The sequence below is a fragment of the Danio aesculapii genome, chromosome 5, assembly GCF_903798145.1.
Source record: "Danio aesculapii chromosome 5, fDanAes4.1, whole genome shotgun sequence".
Lineage (NCBI taxonomy): Eukaryota > Metazoa > Chordata > Actinopteri > Cypriniformes > Danionidae > Danio > Danio aesculapii.
Window position 1 is genome coordinate 70765596 of NC_079439.1, and position 21471 is coordinate 70787066.

The 21471-nt window shown below is 36.9% G+C and overlaps 2 protein-coding genes across 5 annotated transcripts in view; one reads left to right on the forward strand and one right to left on the reverse strand.

Annotated features, from left to right (window-relative positions):
- Nucleotides 1–21471, forward strand: part of sftpbb (surfactant protein Bb) — a 298486-nt gene that overhangs the window by 194503 nt on the left and 82512 nt on the right. The window lies entirely within an intron of this gene.
- smtnb (smoothelin b) overlaps nt 1–21471 on the reverse strand; it is a 133660-nt gene that overhangs the window by 22795 nt on the left and 89394 nt on the right. For 3 of the 4 annotated variants that reach the window (XM_056458821.1, XM_056458824.1, XM_056458822.1), the window contains 3 exons: nt 4508–4681; nt 2725–2800; nt 2567–2599 (listed from right to left, as the gene is read on the reverse strand). In XM_056458821.1, the coding sequence (XP_056314796.1) occupies nt 2567–2599; nt 2725–2800; nt 4508–4681 (283 nt within the window). The remainder of the gene's footprint in view (nt 1–2566; nt 2600–2724; nt 2801–4507; nt 4682–21471) is intronic. The other variant, XM_056458823.1, reaches the window with a different exon arrangement.

Consider the following 21471-nt stretch of genomic DNA (forward strand, 5'->3'; position numbering starts at 1 on the left):
GTGACGTCAGCACCACTGCAGACAACTTCTCAAGCTTATTTTTAGAAATATGCTCCATAACAAAGATTTACTCTCTCGGTTTATTATATTATAATCCACACGATATATTATAATCAAATAAATATGCAAAAACACACATCTACGTGACTTTTGGATAGTTTGTTACGTGGGAAATACATGTTGTTTTGCTTTAAGGTTGTCGTAAAAGTTTTAAAACTGTATGTGTAAATGTGCCTACATGCAGGGGCGTCGCTGGCCGCCATGGGCCCTCTGACTAGCAAGTTGATATTGAAGAGTGGAAGAGGGGTAGTTGGTTTCGCAGCTGAAAGTTAAGAGTGGGGGGCGGGTTGGGTTGGTGTTGTTATTGCCGCTAAATGTGAGGAGCGGGGGATGGGGGGTTGGGGGGATTGGTGAATTGGCGCGGGCCCTCGATAATGTCTCTGGGGCCCCCATAAATGTATGGGCTCTTAGAATCTTCCTATCTTTCCCCCCCTAGCGGCGCCCCTGCCTACATGGTATTATCATCAGACATATTTAAATAAATGTATCGCTCGCGTGCACACAGCCGGCTTACCTTAGACGACTGAAATGAGGCGTGAGGGACAAGTCTATATGCCTGCAAGTCTTGTCATGGACACAGAACAACATTCAATATTCTTTTTTTGTCACGAAGTACAGCGAAAAGCAGCCCATACAGTCACATCTGCTATACATTTTAAGGAGGAGTGTAAACACTGCAGTTATGACAGAGTTAAATGTGTTCAGATGAAGAAAACGATGATATTGATCACGTTAAAATGACAGTGAATATTTACGTATTTCTTACACATTTATTCATACGTTTGCATTACTGAGAGCAGGAAAGAGACAGGCTGCACTGGTAAGCTGTATCCCCATAATATCGTTTAATTAAAATAAATGATCAACAAATGAATCTGTCTTGACGGTCTTTACAAGTGAAGGAATTATCTACACACAATCTGAATTCCTAACTGGAAAAAAACACTACAAACTATGAAAATACTTCAATAACAAGCGAGCTGCGTTCCAGACCAGATCAGCTCAATGACGTATAATGTCTTCAACACCGCCTGTAGTCCCATTTAGCAACTTGATAGCAGCCGTCGAAGCGTAACCGATTTAAAATATCAAGAGTGTGCTGTAACTGATGTGTTTTATGTCGTAGAACAAAACGTGAAAGTATCTTGAGTTTGTGTTAGTCACAAACCTTATTTAAGCTATTTCACTGAAATCCCATTAAAAAAACCCATTGACTTTGAGACGAGTGAACCGGAAATGCTAAAATGCTAACTCGCTTCCCGATTTCTGTATACAAATTGACGTCATACTTCCTTCACTCTTTATACACATTTCTGTAGACTAATAATCTCAGATAAACACAGAACACCCAAACACTGCAGTGCTTTGTAATTTTTTCCAGAAATAAAGCTTGTATCAGTGACAGCAATGTTTTGTCAGCTTGTCTTCCTCTGAGAGAACAGTTGATGGTCACCTAGCAATTTGCTCCATTGTGTTTATTTAAGACTGTAGTTTGTTTATTATATGTATATAATAAATGATACAAACACATATGTATTTAAAGCAATATATAGACCTTTATGATTCATGATTCACTCCCCAACAAATTGGCTCGATCGATCTAAATGAATGACTTTCCAAATAGAGTCATCTGGTGAAACTGTGTTCAGTGTAATATATAGCAGAGAAAAAATAATAACTGCAATGTCAGATTTTTCCAATATCATACAGCACTACTCCATGGGATCTGACTAGTAAACGTCAAGTTGAGCTTTACTGTCATTTCCCTACATGTGTGGAGATACATTGGAACGAAATGTTGTGTCTTACAGGATCAAGGTGCTAGATAAATAAATATAATCATAAATAAGAATACGATACTGGAAGTAAGAGCTATTTTAAACCTATACACAACTAACATACCAGAGCTGTAATATAACTATACATATACTATAAATACTTAAACTATACGCATAACCTAGCCTATACAAGTACTTTTACATAAGGATATTGTGCTAAAGAGGTACAAAAACTACAAAATCTGATTAAAAACAAAACCTTAGTCAATATCACACAGCACAGATGACCACAGCACCATGCACCACATAACTACACCACATACACACAGCAAAAACACCACATAACTAAAAAATGCATTAAACGTCATGCATTACGACACATTAATATGAGGAAAAGATCACAAGTGGCTCTTCAGTGACTAAAAACTACAACATAACCACAAATACAATTGACCGTTCACTAGACCAGTGTTTCCCAACCCTATTCCTGGAGGCACACCAACAGTATATATTTTGGATCTCTCCCTTTTCTGACCCATTAACTTCAGGTGTTGGAGTCTCTTCTGATGTTATGATAAGTTGATTCAGGTGTGTTTGATTAGGGAGAGGTTGAAAACGTGTACTGTTGGTGTGCCTTCAGGAACAGGGTTGGGAAACACTGCACTAGACATTATAAAAGGGTCAGTAGGGCAAAAATCACACACACACACACACTCCAGAAACCGTACCCATCTCCTCCTGTGTGCATCCCAGCTTAGCCTCTGAGAGCAAAGAGACACAAACAGGACTAAACAAAAGTCAAGACAGCAAAATTTCCAGCTCCGTATGCTTATACCCATCAGTAAAAGAGGAGAGATAAACGCTGCGAAATAAAAACAAAGGTCACCTCGCTTCTTCTTGCGCAGTTCTCTCATCGCAGTCCTGATCATTTTCCTTTCTTCAAAATCTTTGCATTCATCAAGCTGTAAAAACAAAACACAAAACACACCCCAATTATAAATATAATACTAATAAAGCACATTTCTTTTGTTATAGCTTTTGGGGTCACACTTTACAATAATGTTGAATTAGTTCATGTATTTACCATCATGAACAAACAAAGAACATTACAGTATTACAGTATTTATTCACCTTTGTTAATGTTAGTGTAACAGAGGCTAACTAGCGAACTGCTATGCAGGTAAACCTCACTTCTCTGACCTCAAAAGGTGCTCTAGTTACAGACACTATGGTCTTTAGACTCCTTGTTAGAGCAACCCCTGCAATGAATGGCCGGTTCGATCCCAGCTCAGTATGGATTGGGTGTAGTAGGAGCGGTGGGTTACATATGGGAGTCCTCCAGGATGGGAGTGAGGTTTTGGGGGGGTGAGTATAACAGATGCCAGCTAGTGAAGTGCTATGCAGGTAAGCCTCACTCCTCTGACCTCTAAAAGTGCTCTAGCAACAGACCCCAAAGGTCATGGTTTTTAGCCCCCTTGTTAGAGCAACAGACTCCCATGCAAAGAATCGTTGGTTCGATCCCAGCTCAGCGCAGTTTGGGTGCAGTAAGACCGGTGGGTTACATGTCGGGGCTTGTACAGGATGCGAGTGAGGTTTAACAACTTAAGGTGAATTCTGAGGGATCGGGTTTGACTGCCTATGTGTGAGAGACAGTATCATGTCTACAAAGTAAAGCAAATTGTAAGTTGCATGGCTGTGTCTTTTGGCTAACGAATGGCTCGGTGATACTTTCAGGCAAAACCCGGAAACAAGATTTTTCAACTAAACTTGTTATGCCAGTTTTTGTTTTGCCCCCTGAATTGTGTATTTAACATATTTAATGTGCCAGGCTGCACTAGTTCAGATCTATTTCAATGAACAACAGCAATGGCGAGTTCTCATTAAAGAATTCTGCTTTGAAGATACCCAGAGGTCAATCTCTTCTTCAATTCACAACAGTTTTGGTGCCGTGACCCAGATACAGACTGAAACCACAAATTTCCAACAGCGTTTTCGACAGTTTGGCGCCATCTTGTGACTGAATAATGCGCAGGTTAGTGTATGCTCCATCAGCTGTTCAGTTTTTGTCAGCTTTGCGTTTAACTAAAGAACTGATTACTGTTACAGCTCAGAACAATGTTTTGTGTCTGTTTTTGTGTTTTGTATGAAACAGGCAGGATAAAGTAAATCCAGGCGGTTGTTTTTACAAAATAAACCCGTCAGACTTATACAACAATAAACCCGTCAGGCTTTATTGTGTGATAACAACCTCCTGGATGTACTTTCTCCATAACTTTACAAGCACAACTTTAACATTCACTAATGCATTATTAATAATCTAAACCAGGGGTCACCAATCTCGATCCTGGAGGGCCAGTGTCCCTCCAAGGTTTAGCTCCAACTTGCCTCAAAACACCTGCCTGGGTGTTTCAAGTATACCTGGTAAGACCTTGATTAGCTTGTTCAGGTGTGTTTGATTAGAGTTGGAGCTAAAATCTGCAGGACACCGGCCCTGCAGGAACAAGTTTGGTGACCCCTGATCTAAACTATGATTAATAAATGCTTTACTGTTCATTCTTAACTCATGTTTGTAAATACATTAACTAAAGGAACATTACTGTAAAGTGTGGCCTATTTTGTTTGTCATGTTTGATCGTTCTTATTGGTTGATAAATGAAGAAATGCCGTACCATTTTGTCGAGGATCTCCTCATCCTCAATGTCCCGCAGCTTCTCAGCAGTCAGTTTCTCGCTCTGCGCTTCAGTTTTGATGGAGGTCACGGATGATCCGTTGGGAAGAACAGGGACGTCATGAGGCATCTCAATAACCGATTCACCCACGAGAGAAACAGGCTCCGTCTCCATCTGTGTGTAAAGAGAGATAAACAAGAATATTAGAAAGGTATACTGTAAAAATTAGCAATAATAAAAAGACATTTTGCACAGATCAACATCATGTTTAAGTTGCTGCAAAAATGTGATTTACATTACTGGAAATTCTATGAAATTTAGTGAAATAATGTACAGATGATGCATACATGATGATGTAAAATGACAAACATATATGAAGATGAACACATGATGTAAAGACGATGCTTGTAGGTTGTAAAGAAAATGCATACTTAATGAAGCATGTGTCTAAAAAAAAGTGCTAAGAGTAAAATGTTTAGTAAAGAAAAAGAAAAGAAATGGCTCCATATAAAAAATATATTAATTTTAGGAGTCAGATTTACATGATGAGCCAAAACAGCCAGCAAAAATAATCATCATAAACCACAAAATCTGATGAAACAAACTAAATATTAGCAAATATCACACTTTTCCACAATACAGATGATCACGGTACAATGTGTGTACATTTGATCAATATTTGACATCTTTTCAGCTTGAGTAGTAACAGTAACAGCAGCATGCGACAGGATCCACAAAACCTGTAGCATCTGTAAAAACTGTAACAGCCTCACCATTTATACTTTTCATATGAAATATCCTAATTACATTTACAGCACATACAAATGCACAGCTTAAAAAATAAAATCCTTAGTAGAATATAATAAAATTCAATATGTATTTCCCACATTCCTGCCAATAGTTCCTGTTAGTGTTACTACAGTAAAATCATGGTAACAGTTGGTGATTTGTGGAACTTGATTGCATCTCAGCCACATATTAGTCCAATCCTAACAAGCCATAGATCAATGGAAAGCTCATTTATTCACCTTATATGATATATGAAAGTTGGCGGTTCATTCCGCTGTGGCGACCCCTGATTAACAAAGGGACTAAGTCGAAAAGAAAATAAATGAATGAATGATATATGAATCTAATTGACCCTTATGAGTTGTTTTTGAGGTCCAGGGTTACATTTGTGGTTGGTATCAGAGAGCTCTGGTAGAACAGAAAGTGTGGCCAACATTTTTATTAATACACTCCTAGAAAAAATGGTACAATACAAACTCTTGTCACTGGGGCAGTTCCTTTTTATGGAACAGAATTGTACCTTAAGACAAAGAAACACATTTGCACCATTGCAGTCAGAATCAGAATCAGAATCAGAATCAGAATCGGTTTTATTGCCAAGTGTGCTTCACACACACAAGGAATTTGTTTTGGCTACAGAAGCTTCCAGTGTACATAAAGTGACAAGTGACAACACAAAATAATCTGAAAAAATAAAATAATAATAATAAAAAATGATGAACATTAAACAGATGCGGTTAGTGAAGAAACCTGGATGTTGAGTTGTGTGTACAGATTGTTATAAATATACAGGTTATAAGGTGCTGTGTACAAGTGCGAATGTAGAAAGTATTGCATTGTATATTGATATAAGGTGCTGTGTACAAGTGCGTATGAGAAAGTATTGCACATATTTATTGCACAGTAGGGGAATATTTAACTGTTCATAAGGTAGACCGCCTGAGGAAAGAAACTTTTCCTGTGTCTGGCTGTTTTTGTGCTCAGTGCTCTGAAGCGCCGACCAGACGGTAACAGTTCGAACAGGTAGTGTGCTGGGTGTGAGGCGTCCAGAGTGATTTTGCGAGCCCTTTTACTCACTCTGGAAGAGTACAGTTCTTGAAGTGTAGGAAGGGTTGTGCCAGTGATTCGTTCAGCAGTCCGGACTATTCGCTGTAGTCTACGGAGGTCAGTTTTGGCAGCTGAGCCGAACCAGACGGTGATTGAAGTGCAGAGGATGGATTGGATGACAGCTGAGTAGAACTGTACGAGCAGCTCCTGTGGCAGGTTGAACTTCCTCAGCTGACGAAGGAAGTACAGTCTCTGCTGGGCTTTCTTCACAATAGAGTCTATATGAGTGTCCCACTTCAGATCCTGAGAGATGGTGGTGCCCAGGAACCTGAATGACTCTACTGCAGCCACAGTGCTGTTCATGATGGTGAGTGGGGGGAGTGCAGGGGGGTTTCTCCTGAAGTCCACTATCATCTCCACTGTTTTGAGCGTGTTCAGCTCCAGGTTGTTGTATCTGCACCATAACGCCAGCCGCTCCACCTCCTGTCTGTATGCAGACTCGTCACCGTTCTGGATGAGGCCGATAACAGTAGTGTCGTCTGCAAACTTAATGAGTTTGATGGAGGGGTCTTTTGCAGTGCAGTCGTTGGTGTACAGGGAGAAGAGCAGTGGAGAAAGAACACATCCCTGGGGGGCACCAGTGCTGATGGTGCGGCTGTCGGATGTGATTTTGCCCATTCTGACTAGCTGCTGTCTATCTGTCAGAAAGCTGGTGATCCATTGACAGACAGAGCTAGGAACAGAGAGCTGGGCCAGTTTGTACTCAAGCAGTGATGGGACGATGGTGTTAAAGGCAGAACTGAAGTTCCTAGCTCTGTCTGTCAATGGATCACCAGCTTTCTGACAGATAGACAGCAGCTAGTCAGAATGGGCAAAATCACATCCGACACATCCGATCTGTACCTTTAAGGACGTGATTTGCATAATGGTAAACCAAAATGTACCTTTGGTTTTTTAAACCTGCAGATCCAATATTGTATCTTCATCAAAGGTACAAATCTGATCTATAAAGGTACCACTACAGTGACAATGTGTTCCTTCAAGAACTATTTAAAGGCGTTTTTCTTTATCCAAAATGTGTCCAATTATTTTCAGTAAATATAAAACATCAAATACATTTATTAAACAGTGTTTTTTTTTAAGTTTATTTGTGTGTAAATGCAGCTTTTCCATTTACAATAAAGAATCAGAAATACTTTAACAGAAATCAGAAGATCTATTTTTTATTTCACACTTTTCACACAAATGTTACAGAAATACATCTTTCATCTACAATATAAAACATTTTTTTCTCCAATTTTTACACGATACCTTTGCAATCACTTAAAAGTTCATTTAATTGACTTAATATAGACTCCATTATGAAGAAAGCCCTGCAAAGACTGTACTTCGTTCGTCAGCTGAGGAAGTTCAACCTGCCACAGGAGCTGCTCGTACAGTTCTACTCAGCTGTCATCCAATCCATCCTCTGCACTTCAATCACTGTCTGGTTCGGCTCAGCTTCCAAAACCGACCTCAGTAGACTACAGCGAATAGTCCGGACTGCTGACCGAATCACTGGCACAACCCTTCCTACACCTCAAGAACTGTTCTCTTCCAGAGTGAGTAAAAGGTCTCGCAAAATCACTCTGGATGCCTCACACCCAGCACACTACCTGTTTGAACTGTTACCGTCTGGTCGGCGCTTCAGAGCACCAAGCACAAAAACAGCCAGACACAGGAAAAGTTTCTTTCCTCAGGCTGTCTACCTTATGAACTGTTAAATATTCCCATACTGTGCAATAAATATGTGCAATACTTTCTCATACGCACTTGTACACAGCACCTTATATCAATATACAATGCAATACCTTCTACATTCTCACTTGTACACAGCAGCTTATAACCTGTATATTTATAACAATCTGTACATACAACTCAACATCCAGGTTTCTTGACTAACTGCATCTGTTTAATGTTTAGCATTTTTTTATTTTGATTTTTTCTTATTTTTTTGTGTTGTCACTTGTCACTTTATGTACACTGGAAGCTTCTGTAGCCAAAACAAATTCCTTGTGTGTGTGAAGCACACTTGGCAATAAAACTGATTCTGATTCTGATTAATTTTAAAACAGAAATAGAATTATGCAAAAGTTTTGTAACAGGATATGCACAATATTTGATTAGTTTTACAATTTTACAATAGTAAAATGTCTGCATGAACACTTTGCATATGCAGGACTTTTGCCAGCTCATGTGTAGTGGAAAGCAAATTGATAGTGGATATCAATAATGAAAACGTATCTATCAGAAAATGCTTACCAAATGTTTATTTAAAATGCCTTAAATGTTTAGTTCACAATCTACCTATAGTTTTGTTTACCAGTTGTTTTGTTTTATATAACTTAATAATGAATGTTTACGAGTTTCTTTAAATGATGAGTTATGATCTAATATGGAAATTATTCATAAATCACTGTGCCTTTCCAGTCATAATTATTTTCATAGATATTGTAAAAAAGAAGGAGTTGTCCAACACTTCAAATGTACCTTCATTTCAATTGAACCATAAAAGGTACAGAACAGTATCATAAGAGGTACAACTTTTACAAAGGTACAAAACTGCTCCTTAAGGAACATTGTTTGTACCACCGTGTACCTTATTTTCTGAGAGTGTAAGGTACAATTCGCACGATTAATTAACTCTGACTTTTGCCTCAATAAACTCCTAACTTGCTTTTAATTAACAGTTCAAGAGTTCACACTTACTGTAGATATTGTTTGACATCTGTTAGCAGGTTTGGCATGCTGTCCCGGGAGAGAACACTGAGCTCGGAGATAGTTGAGCCCAGGGCTCCCGCCTGGTACATAGAGCATATGAGCGGAGTATGAGATCAGGTGGTTCTCGAGAGCTCCCCGTGGGAAAGGAGGAAAAGAGGGGAAGGGGTGGATGGGGGGTTTCTTCGGAAAACAAGGATAAGGGAGTAGTTCTAGCTAGGCTACTTATAGTGAGTTGGGATTAATCTGATTGGCTGACTAATGAATGTAGATGGGTGACCAGCTGCAGTCAATCATATCACGTGCTCCTCTCGAAATTAGTTTGTGAAACATATTAAGTTAGCAGTTGGGTTCAGGTATTTGGTAGTATTTGAGATGCAGAATAAGGTCATGCAGAATACGTCTATCATAAATACTAATAAATAGCCAATATCTTAAAAATAGGCAGGTAATAACCAACTTTAAAGTGAGAAATGGTGCTTAAACTAAAGTGATTTATACTGTATTTCTAGTGTATTAAAATGTATTTCTCTTTACGATGCTGACAGGCAGATTGACTGACAGACAGTTTGATCTGCTACTATGACAGCAAAAACTCAGCGATGACATTTATATCTCTGAACAGCTAATCCCTAAAGCAGGCTATAATCGACAGCAATACAATTGACATGAGGATTTAAGAGCAGTGACAATAAAAATATCCGTCCAAAAATAACCCTGGCAAAGAGCGCTGGAGAGATGGACAAGAAAGAGCGAGCGAAAGCCTCACAGATGGAAAAAGGGGCTGGTTGAAGGAGGGAATGTTTCGGAGTCTGATCTATGAGTACAGCTGTGTTTACACTGAAGCCGTGGAAGCTCGCTGACATTTAGACAGGAATGAGAGCTCAGTGATTTCTGTGAATGTCCCCGAGAGCCCGAGCGGCCGCTCTCATCCACGTCACACTGATCAGCGCTTCAACAAACCACCCGCATGGTCAGTAATACAGTAATACAGAGGGTTTTATGGCATTAGCACCTACAGAGAGTGTAAAATCAGGTTTTCAGGGTATGAGACGCTTGTTGAGAATTAACGCACAACCTTAAAGGACCCATGAAATTAAAATAACGCATCGTTAGTATCGGTATTGTTAGTTTTTAGGATATCTATAAGCTAGTGTGCTCCAAAACAGTGACAAAATTCACATTTAGAAGATAATTTAGCTATTTCTGATGCTCACTAAGCACACAGAGTCAATCTGTCTTCAGTATTCTTGTTGTCAGCGTGATGCAGTATGATTCAGAAGGTAATGGTAAGAGAGATTTTAACACTTCCATGGTCTTTTATGTCCAATTCGATGATCGCCTCATTAATACAGATTGTTCTCATGTCAACAGAATGAGATTTTCTGACTTGTTACAATATTTACATATCTAGGCTTGATTTAGCTGCTATAAAGCCACGGTAAAAAAGTCACATAAAACAGTAAAAAGAACATGCGTGATAAGAGTTATTTTATATAATGTGTTATTTTTCATCAGTGTGTAAACGCTGCAAAATGACATTAGTGTAAACAGACATGAGGAAAGGTTGAAGGGTTACAAAAATAAGGAAAGCAAGTATGCATTAAATTGCAAAAATAAAATTATTATTTTGTTTTATATGAATCAAATAAATTACATTTTTCACAAATACTAAAATTTTAACAATTTATGAAAAATTTATCACTTTCTGGCCATCGTATATTAGGTATGGATATACACATTGTGATCGTGATTTTCAAAAGTGTCACAGCGCTTTGTAAACATTTATTATTCCCATTTGATGACTCTTCTCATTCAGTTTGATATAGCGCTTGGACTCGGATATGCATATATTTGATTTATTTTTGATTTTAATATATATATATATATATATATATATATATATATATATATATATATATATATATATATATATATATATATATATATATATATATATATATATATATATATATATATATATTTATATATATAAAAATTAAATAAAAAATGTAAAGCACACCCAAAATAAAACAATAATATACGTGGGTGTGGTCTGTATGTTTATTATGTATATATAAAAATCCACACATGCATGCATATATTTGAGAAAAAGTGTATTTATATTTATATATAAAATATATGTTCATATAATACAATATATATATACTATATATAATTTTAAATACCTATGTAACAAAACACAAACAAACAAATACATCAATTAAATACGATTTTTAATACATGATAAAAATTCTAAAAAAAAAACTATTCCTGGTTTGTGGGTACCTTAAAATATTAAGTATTAAAAACGTTTCTTTTTAATAATAAGAAACATTATTAAATGTTAATAATTGATAATAATAAAGAACCAGATGATAATTTTAGAATGATTTCTGAAGAATCGTGTGACACTGAGTATTGGTGCAGCAATGCTAAACATGTAACTTCATTATAAAATAGACTTCTTTAAAAATGATGCTCTCAAATAAAATCACTATTCCAGTATTTATGAGCAGTAGTGAACATTACCATTACATCAGATGAGGTAAATGCATTAATGGGGTTAAATGAATTAATCAGCATTAGACGCATATAAATAATCTCATTAGGAATGTGCTAACTTTGGCAGCCCATACAGATAAACGAATTTCCAGAGTCTGACAATCTGCTCACAATAACACACACATCACCCTGCACCAAACACACACAACCGACAGAAATAGACTCCCAAAACCACTTGCAAATCTCGGCCACAACAACTCACCATCTTTTTCACCTCGTACTAATCCCAGATTAGCAAGGCTTTGCTTCACACTAGCAAATTCAGACGGTTTTAGCCCACTTTCAACAAGCTAAGGCACTTTCCATCCAGTAAACAGCAATTCAGTTTTCACATCCAGCCAAGTAATGCTCATCTTAGCACATGGATGTATCACTTAAATGATTTTTCCCTCCCAACTGAAGTCATTTTAGTACATCTATAGCACTAACTTGCCCTAAATCAAAAGATCCCTGGAAAATCTGCTCTGACTGAATCAAATCTCTTCCTGGAAGCAAACTCAGACACTAAGACTTTCAATTAATCAGACAGCAATGGGCCATATGATTCATTATGTTCTCAAATGCACTGCGCTGAGCCGTAAAACCTATTGGAAGCTTGACTTAAAATGCAGACAAAGCTAATTATTCATAGCAGATGGGATCTCAGCTGGGAAGTTTACATTGAAGCTTTATGAGTGTCTATTTCTGAAGAGAAGAGCTTCAAATGAAAGAAAATCTCCCGTAAAAAGCTTTAAGTTAAAGCCCAGCACTTTGGATGGCTCTCTTGGCAGATTTTCCAGTCCACATTACTCACCATAAGCATGCATCACTACTACTACTACTAATAACAATAATAATACATAGTGGAAAATGATAGTTGAAGACATAAATGAAGAGAGCAGAGTCATGAAGGAGACACTATTTCACATATTTCATAAGCATAAATACGCAAAATACTACTTGTTCAAATTTATCTATCGTTCTGGCCTACAGGATTAAATCCTTTTCACAAACCATAATGCTACTGTAAGTCTAAGAGCACTGCTATTAGGTTGGAGCCATTTATAAACAGTCTGAAACCAACAGAGACCATCCCAAGTGTTCTCTAGACACAGCTCAGGTCTCAGTGCTCGTGTGTTTTTTACTCACCATAATGGAAAAAGTATAAGCAATACTGATACTACCAGAGTGTGAATTATACAATGACAATCAAGGGGGTCAACTTTTTTTAGTAATGTTAGTTTGAGTAATGCTTCAGTGAATCAAATTTAATGTATTTATTTACATGACATCTAATTTATTAATAAAACTTATTAAAGTGTTCAGTGTTTTGTAGGATATATAGTGTATTCTGACCAAAAGTATCCTTTGATTAGCTATTTCAGAGTTTACTTTGTCAAACTATGCATCTAATTTTACTTTATTTTAAGGTTGTATCTTGAAACAAACACCTATTTTATAAGAAAAGTGTCTTGTGAACACTTTTGATGTTTATCGGTGCTCTAGAACTGCCAAGTTCTTGCATAGATGGACTGGCGCGATTATGCATTCACAATGGTACAAACCGCTATAGGGGAGATCAAATGTATATTTATGTTATATATTATTTATTTGTTAATATTATTGTTTAAGAATAGATCAGAGCAAAAATATTTCTCACTATTAAGAGGGCTGACACCCGGTACATGTTGATTTAACGTCTTTTCGGGGGGACCAAGCATTAATTAGGGAGGTCAATCCACCCCAAACACCCCAGTAATTTGCACCTTGACGATGACGACTACCACCACCACCACCACCTATAATAATAATAATAATAATAATAATAATAATAATAAAATTGTTTCAAACTAAAAAAAAAAAAGCTATCTAAATGAAGATTTCCATTCCTTTACATTAGTTATGAGGTCACAGTTATCGATCGGTCACACATCTTTACATGATACGAATTTTCAGGACAAAATTTCCCAGATTTGACCTTTTTAAGGCAGCAGAATGTTAAACAACTTCAAACAATCTTGCATTTCCAGTCTGCCATATTCATGAAGGTTTATGTATAGAAATTAGGGCTGCACAATTCCGGGAAAATATGCAATTTCATTGTTGAGTTTTGCGATAACTCCATTTATTAAGCATTTCCCAAGAAAATGCAATTGTTATTAGCTCTATTAATCTCTTTATTCAAGAGTTCACACTTAGCTCACGATTTATACATAGATTGTTTGGCGTGCTGTCCCGGGAGAGAGCCCTGAGCTCAAGGTATCCTCGAGCCCAGGGCTCCCTCCTTTCACAGGGCGAGGGGAGACTGAGCTCAGGTCAATCTGAAACTCCCCCGCTGCTGAGGCCAAGGTGAACTTCCTGAGAGTAAGACATTAGAAAAAAGATTTAGGCTTATTTTATCAATAATATAGAACACATTTGCATGGTGGGAGGAAACCAGGGAACCCGGGGGAAACCCACACGGAGAACATGCAAACTCCGCACAGAAACACCAGATGGCCTAGTGAAGACCCAACGCCATTGGTATTCTTGCTGTGAGGCAAACGTGCTAGTCATTAGGCCACCGTGCCGCCCATTCTTGATAAAGGTGGAAGAAGGGGAGGAGGGGGGTTTCTTCCAGACGAAGATAGTTGTAGAGAGGGAATGAGGATATATATAGTGACTTGGGATCCTTTGATTGGAGGATCATGATTAGCTAATGTAGACCAGCTGGGTCAATCATGAGCACATGCTCCTCTCGAAATTAGTTTAAAATTAAACTTCACTTAATGTAATAATCATACTAAAATATACAAGTAACATATATTTTCTGATCTAATTAATATAATTCAGTTTTAAATAAACTGTCAAGATGCAAACATTAAAGTTAGGCGTTAAAACACTATGAATGACTGAACACCTGCTCAGATATTCAGATTTTTATTGGCTGTTGTGATTTTCCTCATCTCAACTTCTGCAACTAATAATTTTTTTTACATTTCTAGGCTCACCATTGGGCCGCTCCAGCCAATAGTAGAACAGAAGCTGCTAAGGAGGCGGGTATAAAGACAGTAAGGCCCTGTCTGATTGGTCAAATCTGGATAAACAGCATATGCATGCTACAAACAAATGCTTGGTACATAAAATACATGTAATTTATTGCACCTCTCTGTGATATGAAAACTGCATATATTATTATCGCAATAACAATAATTTTTCAATGAATTGTCTAGCCCTAATGTAAATCAACAGAAGGACAAAAAGCTATATTATACTATACTATATGACAAATGCATGGAAAATAGACACACACACACACACACACACACACACTACCATGTTATTACTCTGTGAAACACTTCTGGTGGAAACTTCATCAATGCTAGGAGGATGTAGCACCGGGTTGACCTCAGATGGACTGTTTTCTGAATCCACATCTTGATCTCGCATTGGTTTCAGTTCAGGCAGTCCTAGAGCTTCACACAGCGCCATCACTTGCCTTGCAAGATTTTCTTGCATGATCCTTAAACATGCGTTCTCCTGCTGTAATGTGGTAATAGCCTCAACAACAGGTGAAACCTGGGCTGTGGCTTCCTCCAGACGTGCTTCAATACTCTGCCCAAAAACCTTCAAATCATAATGCACCTCCTGCACAGCTCGCTGCAGACTGAGCTCCAGCTCATACAAGTGCTCATCACTGGGCTTTTCTTCTTCATCATCTGCAGCGTCCTGTAACAGAAGGTCTCCAATCACGGCCTCCAGGCCAGAATCAGCACAATCTTGCTCCAGATGATCAGGTAGACCAGTTTCATCACCCAAATCTGGCATAGAATCCAAACTAACACCAGGCATGGTGAAGTTATCAGTTTTAAAAATAACTAACCAACAGGTGCTCAATAATATAAAAAAACTACAACTAGTAGATCCTATAAAAATCCATCAACTTTTACTAGCTACACACAAAGTGCAGTAACTTTGAGTCCCGGTTGAGAGAAATCCTGCTCTTTTATACGTCCCTCCAATCCCCCGTCAGCTGTCCAGCACGTCAGCCAATGGCGAGGCTTGGAATTCAGTCGCCATGGCAGCTGGAGGCCCCGGAGCCCCTGCTAACTCAGGTGCCGCAGTCATCTATTTATCAACAGTGGCCATTATTCCAGTGGGCAATCTCCCATAAGCCTGTGGCTCTCGTTATTTAGAGCGCTTGTCCTTCACACCTTTCACTAGCAGAGAACAAAGTCTACAGAGCAACCAGAACAATGCGACTGCAGGCACAGAGCTGAAGACCAAGCCACAAACTATTTATTAGCTTTTTTGTAAAGGTGAATGAAAACCTTAAAACCTTGGTAGCAGAAGTCCACACTAGAGACTTAATGAATAATAGTTTGTTTGGAGGTAATTCAGTCCTTCATTTGATTTCACTGCTTGTTCTTGAGGTAGAAAGTTTTGCTTTAACATTAAGAAACTATATTTGAAATGAACAATTAGGTAATTAATACCAATGCACAAACGAGTAAACAAATTGACACTCACGTCTCAGACTGTTAACTCAGTAACTTTTTTATATTAAAAATGAGACCTTTAAATGTGAGCAAGTGCAAATATCAGCAACATCAGATTTCTAAATGAAGCCTGTCAGGTAAAACAAGGACTTACTGATGTGGTTCAATAACTATTTCAGTACTATTCCACTGCAAGCTTCTGTAAATGCTTAATTAATATGTAGACAAGCTTAAACTCAGTTTAATGGTGTAACGAAAAATATTTAGTTGGCCATAAACTTCCCGAAAACCCGAAATCGCTATGCTTGATGTATTGCAGACAATTTTATTTTAATTTAGTTTAAATAAAACGTCTTTAATTTAAGACCACCCTTACATTGTTCTTTACCTTAATGGTACTGTAAGCTCTCAGGTATTGTAAGTGTAATTATGTAGTACATGCATAATTCTGTATTATAATCTGTTGACTTCCATGACGCACGATGTAACTGAAAATGTCTTTAATTTAAGACCACCCTTACATTGTTCTTTACTCTGCTGTTTTTGTTCAATATATATTTTTTTCTCCTTAATGGTACTGTACTCAGGTATTGTAAGTGTAATTATGTAGTACATACATAATTCTGTATTATAACCTGTTGACTTCCATGACGCATGATGTAAATGAAAATGTCTTTAATTTAATTGTATGATTTACCTGTATGGCAAAGTTCTACATTTTCACCAGCAATGTTAATGCTAACTTTTAATTTGGGGTAAAATCAGGGCAAAACAAAACTATTTGTATTGTGATTCATATTAATTAAGTTTTGCAGTGTGTTTTATATGATGCAATAGAAAAATAAATTATCAATACAAAATGATTTAATTATCAATACAAAAATGAAAGAATTATGGAAATAAATGTGCCATGAAATACTAATTTATGAGGTGAAAAAAATATTATTATTATTATTTAGAAAAAAGATTTAGTGCCATCTTTAAAGTTGCTTTATTACAGGACTGAAACAACCAGGTGTGATGCAATGAAATATTAATAAAATAACAGTTGTTAATGATTCCTGATGATGACTGAATCAAATAAGCCAAACTAAATCACTATCTATATACACATTATATCCTCTGCATGTGATTATTATTAAAGTACAGTCTCAATATGCCACATTATTACAGAAAAAAATCTATTGCACTGACTAAATTGGCTGTAGTGTATGAGTGTTTGTGTGAATGCGAGAGTGTATGGGTGTTTTTCAGTACTGGGTTGCGGCTGGAAGGGCATCCGCTGTGTAAAACATATGCCGGAATAGATGGCGGTTCATTCCACTGTGGTGACCTCTGACAAATCAGAGACTAAGCTGAAGGAAAATGAATGAATGTATTACATTGTACAAGCAATTGTATAAAGTCCTACTGTCCTGTTTGCCGTGTCAGATTTGTTGTCATGAATTGATGCATGTAAGCAGGTGCATAACTAAAAAGCGCTTTAGGAAACTCTGAGTGTCCAAAAGCACCTTTGAACTTGCTGACCCAATGATGGATCACTCAACAGCACGACTGCATCCGCATATATTTGAGGCTCAGACAGCTATTTCAATCATTCCAGCAACAATGTCTGACCCTTTCACGCTCTGCTGCCACTTTACTGACAGCCATGCAACTAAAAATATCCTGTACAGCATCTAAATATACCACCGCAAAGAGTGGCCACAAAACAAACACCGTCAAGAATTAAGGTATGCATGGCCGGAAGGAGCAAACAAGTGTTAACCTTCCTGAAAAAAGTATTAAACGTTGTGTTTTGCTGGGAACATCACCTTCCAGTCATCCACATATTGAATTAAAACATTTTCTGCCATTTCAAGAAAAGGCAAGCAAAAAGTACAGGTTCATTAATACATGTTAGGACATACTGGAAAAATATAAGATATACAATATTATTGTTGTTATTGTTGAGCGATGCAATAAAGATATTTCTTCTGATATAAGTAACTTGCACAATGCTATCTTCATCAGCGATTTTAAAACTAATAATATATTCATGTTATGATCACACTAAAATAAATGAGTAAATTAAATGAGCTAATTACATTTGAAAAAACTGTCAAGGTGCAAACATTTAGACTTTTAAACACTGCGAATGACTGAAAACCTCAGGGAAACTCAGATTGTTACTGGCTGTTGACATTTTCCTTTTTTGTCTCCCAGCATTAGAATTTTCTGCTCTAGGTTCAGCTTGCAGCACCTACTGGAGGCGAGAATGCAGATAGTAAAGGCCTCATCTTATTGGTCAGATTTGGAAAAGCAACCTATGCGTACAGCACACAAATGCTTGACACATAAAATTGACTTTATTTATTCCACTTCTCTGCGATGTGAATATTGCATATACTATTATAGCGATAATGATAATATTTCGATATATTGTGGATGTCCAGAAATGCTGGCATTTAATCACTGTGTGCATTTACACAAGAACAGGTATTTTTAATAGTTAATTAGTACATTCTTTTTAAAACTATTATTTAAAATATACTGTAAAACTATTATTGAAAAAAAATACAGTATTATACTGTAGGATTATGGTTGAATGATTGAAACCCTGCTGCCAGTATTTTACCATTCAATTACAGAAAAGCCATAATTTGGAAATCAGTAATGATACTGTAGGTATGCGTTTCACTGCTGGAAACCCTGCTGCCAGTATTTTACTGTAAAATTACAAAAAAGAAAAAAAACGTTATATGGAAAACGGTAATGAAACTGTAGATTACGGTTCACTGCTGGAAACCCTGCTGCCAGTATTTTACTGTAAAATTACAAAAAACCCATAGTTTATAAAACGGTAATGACTGTAAGATTGTAGTTCACTGCTGGAAACCCTGGTGCCAGTATTTTACCATAAAATTACGAAAAAGCAGTAATTTGGAAAACGGTAATGAAACTGTAGGATTACAGTTCACTACAAGAAACCTTGCTTCAAGTATTTTACCGTAAAATTACAAAAATGCCGTAATTTTGAAATAGGTAATGGAACTAGGATTGTGGCTTACTACTGGAAACTCTGCAGCCAGTATTTTACCGAAAGATTACAAAAAAGCCATAGTTTACAAAACGGTAATGAAACTGTAAGATTGTAGTTCACTGCTGGAAACCCTGGTGCCAGTATTTTACCGTAAAATTACAAAAAAGCGGTAATTTGGAAAACGGTAATGAAACTGTAGATTATTGTTCACTGCTGGAAACCCTGCAGCCAGTATTTTACCGTAAAATTACAAAAACCCATAGTTTATAAAACGGTAATGAAACTGTAAGATTGTAGTTCACTGCTGGAAGCTTTGCTGCAAGTATTTTACCGTAAAATTACAAAAATGCTGTAATTTTGAAATCAGTAATGAAACTAGGATTGTGGCTTACTACTGAAAACTCTGCTGCCAGTATTTTACTGTAAAATTACAGAAAAGTTGTAATTTGTAAAGCAGTAATGAAATTGCAAGATTACGGTTCACTACTGGGAACCCTGCTGCCGGTATGTTACTGTAAAATGACAAAAAAACCATAGTTTATAAAACGGTAATAAACTGTAGGATTGTGGTTCACTGCTGGTGCCAGTATTTTACATTAAAATTTAAAAAAAAAACTGTAATTTGGAAAACGATAATGAAACTGTAGGATTACAGTTCACTACAAGAAACCTTGCTCCAAGTATTTTACCATAAAATTACAAAAAAGCCATAGTTTATAAAACGGTAATGAAACTGTAAAAATGTGGTTCACTGCTTGAAACCCTGGTACCATATTTTACCCTAAAATTACACAAAAGTACTGTAATTTGGAAAACGATAATGAAACTGTAGGATTATAGTTCACTACAAGAAACCTTGCTTCAAGTATTTTACCGTAAAATTACAAAAATGCCGTAATTTTGAAATAGGTAATGGAACTAGGATTGTGGCTTACTACTGGAAACTCTGCAGCCAGTATTTTACCGAAAGATTACAAAAAAGCCATAGTTTACAAAACAGTAATGAAACCGTAAGATTGTAGTTCACTGCTGGAAACCCTGGTGCCAGTATTTTACCGTAAAATTACAAAAAAGCGGTAATTTGGAAAACGGTAATGAAACTGTAGATTATTGTTCACTGCTGGAAACCCTGCTGCCAGTATTTTACCGTAAAATTACAAAAATGCCATCATTTTATAATCGGTAATGAAACTAGGATTGTGATTCACTACTGAAAACTCTGCTGCCAGTATTTTACCATAAAATTACAGAAAAGCTGTAATTTGTAAAGCAGTAATGAAACTGCAAGATTACGGTTCACAACTGGAAACCCTGCTGCCAGTATTTTACCGTAAAATTACAAAAATGCCATAATTTTGAAATCGGTATTGGAACTAGGATTGTGGCTTACTACTGGAAACTCTGCAGCCAGTATTTTACCAAAAAATTACAAAAAACCCATAGTTTATAAAACAGTGATGAAACTGTAAGATTGTAGTTCACTGCTGCAAACCCTGGTGCCAGTATTTTACCGTTAAATTATAAAAAAAAAACGGTAATTTGGAAAACAGAAATGAAACTGTAGATTGTTGTTCACTGCTGGAAACCCTGGTGCCAGTATTTTACTGTAAAATTACGAAAAAGCGGTAATTTGGAAAACGGTAATGATACTGTAGGATTTCAGTTCACTACAAGAAATCTTGCTGCAAGTATTTTACCGTAAAATTACAAAAAAGCCATAGTTTATAAAACGGTAATGAAACTGTAGGATTGGTGTTCACTGCTGGAAACTCTGCAGCCAGTATTTTACCGTAAAATTACAAAAATAAAAGTAATTGTTTTTGTTATGTGCGTCAATGTTTAAAAAAATCTTACTAAATGTTAAATAAAATCTTATTTCTTCTTATATATAATATCATTTATTCAATCTGCCCTTCACAAAAACAAGTCAGCATGGCTGGAAAAGTTATTTTTCCGCACCACTCCTTTTGGTTTTCTCATTAAGTTTCTCCCATCCCCGCGCTCCCTAATTACAGTCCCATCAGTGATAAACAGTTTGACCTACATCTAGTACAATCTGTACCTCCAGGAAATTACTTAAAAAGGAACAGAGAATAATAGAGCAAAAATCCCTTTAACAGCCACTCAAACATATCCGCTACAACAAACTTCAACAGAGCTAGCCATACAGCTTCATAATCGCTAATAAACCTCCAGCAAATCTTCCCGAAACAAGCATTTAAGGATTTATTTCAACGCCTCCTAGTTCACAACACAATTCAGCCACTTTCTATCACTGAAAAGCTACTGATTTTTTACCTCTGTTCAGACCGCCGTGCACAAGTTTG